General features: G+C 34.8%; 1 protein-coding gene across 3 annotated transcripts in view; it reads right to left on the bottom strand.

The window, feature by feature from the left end:
- Positions 1-9,248, bottom strand: part of LOC106868575 (mitogen-activated protein kinase 14) — a 97,709-nt gene that overhangs the window by 11,572 nt on the left and 76,889 nt on the right. Inside the window, exon 13 of one of the 3 annotated variants that reach the window (XM_052967961.1) lies at positions 7,441-7,463. The exons of the other annotated variants lie outside the window; for them this stretch is intronic. Coding sequence (XP_052823921.1) covers positions 7,456-7,463 — 8 coding nt within the window. The 3' untranslated portion in view covers positions 7,441-7,455. Of the gene's footprint in view, positions 1-7,440; positions 7,464-9,248 lie in introns of those variants that run through there. 3 annotated transcript variants of the gene reach the window in all.

Here is a 9,248-nt window from a genome sequence, read left to right as displayed (position 1 = left end):
ATTAACAATTGATATTAGGCAATAAGCACCTAAAGAAGACGAGAGAGGGATAATTTTTAACAAATGCTGTCTTAACGTTAAAAGAAGGTGGAGCCTTGACGTTTCGGACGCTAGTCTTTCGTCAGAAAAATTAAGAAAAATTGTTGAGAAAATAAGAAAGAACGAAGAAAAAGGTGGAGGTAATGATCATCAGCAAATGTGCTGTTCACAAATCTACCTCGGTAGAGGAATATTAAGCACAGTAGCAGAGGTCCTCTCTGTAAGAGACTTGAAATTTACATATATGAGACAAACTGGAGAGGTAATTCAAAAACTGAAGTTGTCGAAAACCCGCCGCTTGTGTGCATAGTTTTACCATGTGCTTGTGAAAAAAGGTGAAATGTTGATTGTTAGAAATAATATCATTGGGAAAGGAAAATGACGATTTAAAATTTTTTCCACGAGGGCAAACCTCGACTTTATTGGTATTTCTATAGATCTATTTTGCCGAAGCGCTTAGTTGCGGGGGTGTAAATAAACCATCAGCGGTTATCACGCGTGGGGGAGTGACATACACGGACAAAAAGACATACACACAGAAACACATTTTTATGACGAACTTCCACACAGTTGCCATCTACCAAATATTCTCAGAAGTCATTGATCGACCCGGAACAATAGTAGAAGATACTTGCTCAAGGTGCCGTGCAATGGGACTGAACTGAGCTTCTTAACAACACAGCCATACCTGCGCATATTGATTCTTATTTTATTAATTTCAGGTGGATAACAGACAAAGACAAACAGAACAGGATTTAAATTCAGAACATAAAAAAAATATAAACACTACAAAGTATTTATTTTATTTTCTTCGACGCTCTACTGATTCTGCTACCCACATGAACCAAAAGAATTTCAAACACAAAATTATGTTTCACTATTGGTATTATTTACAGCTTTATATGTACTTCGAGAACCAATTCCCCAAAAGAATTATTCCACGTTCTCTCGAAAGTTTATAAATTCTTGTGACGTCAACAACATACTGGTAGGAATAAAGCTTCTGAAACGTACCGATAAATTCGGAGGATTGCTTTGGTACAATGACAGGACACCAGTCATGTCTGTAGGGGATGCGGGTTCGAGTTACACAGGTAGCCTTCGACTTTTCCTATCCAAAAATATTTTTCAACCCGATATTTACATGTTATTATTTACACCTTTATATGTGCTTCGACACGTATGGCCTATTGCTAGGGTGTTGCACTCATTATCATGATTTCAACCCCTAGATCGGGTGGTGCGTTGTGTTCTTGAGCAAAACATTTCATCTCATGTTGCTCTGTAATCACTTCGACACCTGAACCGTGGTACATCGTGCACCTGTTCAGGCAACATCGATTCCATGGAGGGAGGGAGCTAATGTACATCACATACATTTGACCACTATAAACAAATCATTTGCGCAGATCGTTTGGCAAAAGCTGAACATTCACACGTCGTCTTCGATGAGAGAGTCCATCATATGTACTTCGAGAAACAGTTTAAAAAATAGACATTCCATGTACTTTTGAAACTTTATTATTTTTTTTTTCTTTCTTTTACTTCAACAAAATAAAATTTAACTCTCCGTACAGGAATACGGTACGAATGATATCGACTCCAGAAAATAGGAAGACAAAGAAAGAAGGTAACAGATAGCGTCTCAATGAGAGAAACAAGGTAGAGGGAAAGAGAGGGAGAGAATCAGAGGTATATTGAGAGAAGGAGAGAGGGAGCAAACAGGAAACAGTTGAATAATTTGTGAATCTTTCTTCATAAAATGATGTTACGTATATAGATGTTGGTGGCACTACATTGAGGAGACTTGCTAATGAAGGATTTGAACTAAATGAGCCCATTGAAATTGTTATGGGTTAAAAATCATCCAACAAAATTTGTATGCACGATGGTAAAAATGACATAAATATCGTGTAAATAGTTATACGATATATTTCTTAATAAACTAAAAAAATTTACTCCATTTTTTTATCTAAAAGTTATGTACAGCTAATTAGCATTGCTGGTGTCTTCTTCCTGTTTTTTTTTTTTTTTTTTTTTTTTTTACTACTTGTGTTCGAAAGTTTCGATTTGATGTCTTGAATCAGATAAACTACCAATATATCTTTCTTAAAACTCGGGTAATTACAATATTAGACAGTTAACTTGACTAACAAATAACAATAAAATTCATACGAACCAAAACAACTTTTGACAAATATTTTTGCGTAATATTTTCAAAACATTATAAAAAGAGAGCCAAGAATTAAAGCACGGAGAAACATTTTCTCCATAACAAATATTAGTGATAGGAAAAGAATATTTCTAAAAACACTTTTTGTTGTTACTAAATTTCACGACTTTATGTTGTACTTATTTGGTTGTGGCCTTGCCAACATTTGAAATGATACCACAATGACGCTATTATAACGAGTACTGTTGGAGACTTACTATTTCATGTTACTCACAAGTGACCCCTTGCCTTTGGAACATCAGTGAAAGTAATATTGACATCGGTAAAACCTGCAAACATGTTTGGGTTAGAAACATCTTAGCTTAAGTTGCCTGCATATGGTTTGCATCTGACTTTTGTTTCTTCTACCAGAACCTTCTTTCCAGACTGCACCATTGTAGAGTGTGCCAACGAAGCTTTTACCGACCCACATTCAGTTGACTTTAGGATATCATAACGTTTAGTAATATTTCCCCACACACTTCCTTTACATTAATGTAACATTAATGACAAGCATTCCTAATGTCTCTTGTGCCAACACACTCCGCCATAGAAGATACTAAACCTTACTTAACTCAGGCACCTTCCTCAACACCTGAACACTTCACATGAGACACACGCTGAATTTAACTCAACTATTGAATAAACAATGGTCGATTATATTGGTCATAACTGAAAATTATTGCTTACGATGAGACATTTAGAGCAATTATGAATTTTCACATAAAGAGATGTAGGGTTACGTAAGCAAAGCATTCGCGGATTATGAAATCTGGATAAAAAATTGGCCATATTCAGATTATTAGTTCGATTGTTTATCCATCATTTGATTTAGCTGCTTTTCTATATTAAAGTTAATAAAAGCGATTGAAAAGTAAAACACAACTAATATGAACATGGTTATTATGAAAGCCTATTATGTTTTCTAATTATCATGTCATCACAAATTAGAATAAACCAATATACAAGATTTCTTATCTTCTCTAAATGCGGTTGTCTTAGTTACAGTAGTCGCCTTGGTTATAGTAATTATACTCTTTCTATTTCTTTATTTTGTTTTCGTTAATTTTGATGTTACACGATAACGTTTAGGAGGTGTAATTAGTCAGGTTTATCGAATAGAACAGAGATCGAGAAATATTGTAACAACTAACATTGTAATACGAACAACACAAAGTCATTTATCATGACATGAGTTGCTGGTTAGCAAAATGAAAATATCAGATGGTTTGAGACCATTTTTCCTAATAAAAGCTAAACAGAAGATAAAGAAATATATCACCAGCTGGGAATGGCACAAATTTTATCTCTAGGATAAAAATAAAATTACATATCTTTGAATATTGTATATTAAGGCGGGGAAAACCGAAGGGCAGTTTGTATATATACGTATGAGAAAGAGTGTACGCATACATAGAGTATAGTTTATATAAATTGAATTATTTTTGTCGCGGCTCGAGTTTCACACTGCTACGATCTTTCAAGTGAATGTTTTTTTTTTCGGTAATTCAAGCTCTTTCTTTTGTGTGTGTGACCATTGTTATCGTTGGTTACATTCTAAATCATAAATTGGTAAGATCATGACGTTTTAATTTTTGTCATACTATCGATTTCATTATGCCAATACTTTTGATATTTTGTTTTTATTGGTTGATTTCATTATAATATCCGGTTTCATAAAATTCTTATATTGATTGATGGCTGTATTGACTTTGTATTAGACTTGACTGCTGTTGCTAAACCTTGTTTTATTGCTGTGTTCTTTATTGTTTACTTTATACACTGTGTCTAAATTACCATTAATTTTCATTTTAAATTTCGTTGGTTATTTTTTTTCTGATCGATCTCAGTTGTTCTTCTACTTGGATCAGCATTACCATGGCTTCTCTAACTTCTCCATTTCTACTATTTATCCTGCTTGGAATACAAACCAGGTTTTAAAAGATGAATCTATTTCTAGTGGCTGGAATGTAATATCATCTCATTTCTTTTGTTGAAGAAGCATATTTGCTGCGTAATTACATTTATATTGCGGAAGGAGTACATATGTATACATATAAAACTTTGAATATTTTGCTTGTTGCTCTGAAATAGCTTGTAATGAGCTATTTCCTTATACGATGCTGTTCCCATGTAATTGAAGTCTTCTTTCTTGAAAGCAAATTACTCTTACCGAGCACGGTTCTGATCTATTTTTATCTATTTTTAGCAATTGAGATGCTTCTTTCAGGATATTTTGCTACTTATAGATTGGTTAGCGCATTTTTGGTCTTATATGCTATATGTGTATTTTTATGTGCATGCAAGTTTATGTTTTGGTGTGTGCGTATATTATTTTTATCATCATCATCATCATCATCATCATCATCATCATCATCATCATTATTATTATTATTATTATTATTATTATTATTATTATTATTTAAGACTTCGCACAGTATCCAATATCGTGATGTTGTTGATTGTGTGTACCGGGGTTTTGTACTGTCTGTCAAGTCACAGTAAGGACCTCAGACAGACAGTACTTTACGCAATATGCGTGCTGTTCCAAGTAATGCAGATTTTTGCAATACGCCTCGATTGTAGGGTATTTCTAAAGTTTCCATAAGTTTTTTCAGATTGGGTGGTATTGTCCGATGACAACAGGGACAATTTTTATGTTTGACCCTCGTAGCTACCACATCTTAGCGATCTCAATTCTCAGGTCTCCATATTTATTAATCTTTTCTCTTTCTTTCATGATAATATGTTGATTTCCTGGCACTGTCACGTCGATCATTAGGTACACTTGTTTGTCCCTCCTAAAGGTTTCTAATCCGGTCTTCGGTGTTCTAACACCTTGTCTGTCTGGAAGTCAAAGTCCCAGAGAATTTTTGTCTTCCCCTTTTTGTCCATTACTTTTTCCGATGTATGTTGATACCAAGCACTAGTTACCTCGTATCCATAGTTCTGGTATAGTAGCCAGTGGAGGTTTTGGGATACCTTGTCGTGTCTGCGCTTGTACTCTTTCTGCGCTAGACTTTCACAAGCATTAACAATGTGAGTTACGCTTTCAACCCTATTCCCACACATTCTGTATATATACCACTTGTGTGGTAATATATTCTTTTTCATTGAGTTGGCTTTCAATGCTTGATCCTGGCAGCGATGACTAGGCTTTCAGTATTCTTTTTTAGGTCACCCTTGCTGAGCCACCTCCATGATGCTTCCTGGTCATTTAATTAGTTAGTTTCACGGTGGAATTGAGCATATAATTCCATGCGGAGTTGGGTTTCTTCTCTCTCGTTGGCTGTTCGTGATCGGAATTCATGAGCACTTTCGAGTCCATTTTTGGTAAATTCTTCTGCATTAGCAGCATACTGTAGCAAGTCTAGTTTATTGTTTACCAAATATTCTGCCATGTTTCTTCTTTCGCTGTTGATACACTCCCGTACGCTTATCGACTCACGTCCACCTTTACCCCTCTTCATGAAGAGCCTGTGTACATTCACTTTAGAGTGGAGGGCACCATGCATTGTCATTGTCTTTCGGGTAGTGCGATCGAGTTGATTAATCTCCATCCGTATCCATTTCAAGATGGGTGCACTTTAGCGGACTATAGCAACAGCCCATATGTTGATGGCAGTCACAAGGCTCCTTTAGTCGAATTTTGATTTCAAGAGAAGTTTGAGATGCTTGAAATATGCAGGGATGACCTTGTCTTTCATTTCTCTGTGCAAGATATTGTCCAGCTCCAGGATCCCAAGGTACTTGTACCCATCATCATCCAGATCTTCCATTCTCTCTCCGTTTAGCAATTCTATGCCCCTACAATCTGCTCTTTTCTCCCGTTTCAAAGTGAGCACCGCACACTTCGAGATACCGAATTCCATTCCTATATCCTTGCTGCACATCTGCACAATCTCAACCAGCCTCTCCATTTCAGGCTCTGTTTTCGCGAACAGTTTTAAATCATACATGAAAAGAAAGTAGTTGAGACGAGGCCCTTTCTTTCTCAGCTCATAGTGCGCGTTGACTTTGCGTAGGGCTACAGAAAGCGGAATCAAGGCTATAACAAATAACAAAGGTGAACAAGAATCTCTCTGAAAGATATCTCTTTTAATTGTTACCTCGGTTAAGTGCTGGTTGTTACAGAAAAGACGTGTTTTTCAACTAAGCATGCTGTTCTTAATCAGTGCACAAACGTTCTCAGCTAATACACACATGTCGAGTGTTTCCAAAATTCACGAATGTGGCAACATGTCGTAAGCCTTTTTAAAGTCTATCCAGGCCATGCACTATCCTTTCGTGGAGCCATCTCAACTTATTCATCCAATAAACTTGGGCCCCATCCGGTCCTGGGCTCTTCCAATTTGGGAATTTCCTTACCTTCAAGATTGACCAGCACAATTCTAACCTTAGCAATCAGAATTCTTCTATCAACTATTCTGTAACATCACAACCGCAATTCGAACTTTATATTCACTATTGTAGTCGTTTTCCATATTTTATCTTAACATTTCAAGTTCCTTGTTTATCTGCATTGCTGCTGAGCAAATCTGATTTGACGAAGAAAAGCACATTCAAAATATGAAACCATTTATACTTAGAATATTCCTCAAAATATTTGTTTTACTTCTTACTGAAATTATAACTTCGTTCCCAGGGCGGTGAACTAGCAAAATCTTTAGAGCGTCGGATAAAATTATTGCAGTATTTATTCCGTCTCTTCTGTAGTCAACTTTGCCTTTCCTCATTTAGGGTTCGAAAAAATTATCATTGTGGTCAATATGATCGACTAGCCCGCCTTCCTCAAAATTGCTGACCTTGTGTCTAAATTAGAAACTATGATTACTTTGTACCTATGTCAAATATTGCGATTTTAAAAATAAAATGTTTTGCGTTTATTGAGTCATTACTTAAGCCATCCAAACAAGGAGAATCCAAAATGAGTAGACGACTCATGGCTTGGACTTCCTACAATCAAAGAACAGGTATTCCACAATAAGTCCCCATTTCACTTTGTTGACTCAAATAACGTCAAGTCCAATGTGGGGTCGATTAAGACACTACCACTTGTTCTACTTTTACATCTCCATTTACCAATGTTTCTTTACATAATGTATATGCGCAGATTCTTTGATAACATCTACAGGATATTATGAAACTTTCTTTGAAATTTTAAATCGACATATGTGTCGATACCAATATAATGGATGTCTTCATCAAATGTCTGCAATAAATGAAGTGAAAAATAATCTAGAAAGTGAATTGCTAAAAACAAGTATCAATAATATACTGAAATCGATAAATTAATCTTCCCACCTCTCTATAAAATCTAGCCTTCGATCTAGTCAAAAGAGATTAATGCAACAGAAAGAGGACGAGTGTCATAAAGATGTATGTACAAAGCTTCACTTACACTAACTATTAATGCTCTTAGGAAGGGCATGACGTCATAATATTTCATTTCTCTGTCCTGAAATATTTAGAGATGCTATTCTTAGTCAAACAAAAAATTCATATAAAACAGAAAGGATGTGCGGCGTCAATTCTTGATTATATATATTTTACAACTGATATAGTTGGTATTTTCAAGAGGTGTTAACGATTGCAATCTCTATTCCTCCAACTTACTAAATCGGAGAATTTGTACTTTTCTAGAAATGTGTACATTATTTGTGATACGATTTAAATTTCTAGCTGAATTATATCTTCACTTTACCTACATCATGAATTAATATGGCTAATCACTGACTGATGATTGCTCATGAAGACAAATAGTCAAGGAATAACTGAGACATTCATATATATTCCGAATAATGACAAGCATCAAGTTTTATCATTAATTATTTTTAAGTGTGTTTGCTAGCAGAGACTCAGTGGTTAATCTGAAATTCTAAACCAGGATTAATTATCTCCATAGTGGCTTTTTTTTTTTATCGTTATGAAATTTGAAATATTTTTTTGAGAAATTACGATATTCGCTTCTTTCTCATGAGCATTAAAAGCAATTAAATAAGGCAACCTTATGATTAAAAAAAAGCAGAAGCCAAAAACCCAATCAGTTAATAGTTCTTTGCAAGCCATATTCCTCTCTAAATTTGGTACAAAGTATCAGTAACTTAGATAATCATTTAAGTGATACGGGAACAGAACATTCGTCGTTTACTATATTTCTTTTCACACTTGTATTTATGAATGAAATCAATAAACAGTGATGCACGCAAAACGATTATTCAATTATTATTTTGGTTTCATATCTCTTATTCACTTAATTTGGCGTTGAAATCGAGGTTAATTTATTTCAGCATAGTCGACACATTTAACTCCAACTCGATCCAGATAAAAAAAATGAAAGCAGAATTCGAAATAGTGGAATACAGAAAAAGTACAAAATATTTATCTTAGTCTTCTTGTCTCAACCAGTTCATCAAACCTTCTGTCTTATTCAGAACTCGAACATTTTTACAAATTCAAATTCATTTTTTTCTTTTCATATTACTATTTTAATAATAAACTTCCTTTTTCATAAAAAAAAGATCCCAGCATATTCGGTTCAATTTAGCATTTCCTTAGTCATTTTTCTCCAAACTTAACTATTTTCAAGATTTTTAAGTCAGTACTTTTGAAGGCTTATTTTGTTAAAAACTAAAAGATAATAACCAATAATGCTTTTTTCACATTTTGCATAATTTTATTGTTTCATTTTGGGACGGTGGTGGTGGTGGTGGTGGTGGTTTGTCTTCTTTCACTTCCCTTAAATAACTATGGTGCAGCTACTTTCGTCCGTTATAACAGCACACATATTCTTTTCATCGGTAAAGGACCTAAGTTCGAAGTAACGGTAGTTTTTCCTTTCTTCACAATAACTGCATTCCTTTGGTTCACTTGTGATCGGCACCGACTCATTGCATATTACTCGGGGTTTTTTTTTTTATCTAAATTGCGTTAAAGTTCAAAAAATGAAGATGGAACATATCTATCACAAATATTTTACGAATCACCGTCACCCCCC

Source organism: Octopus bimaculoides, chromosome 1 (genome assembly GCF_001194135.2).
Source record: "Octopus bimaculoides isolate UCB-OBI-ISO-001 chromosome 1, ASM119413v2, whole genome shotgun sequence".
NCBI classification, from domain to species: domain Eukaryota; kingdom Metazoa; phylum Mollusca; class Cephalopoda; order Octopoda; family Octopodidae; genus Octopus; species Octopus bimaculoides.
The sequence above is the reverse complement of the archived record's forward strand: the minus strand, read 5'-3'. Positions and strand labels throughout refer to the sequence as shown.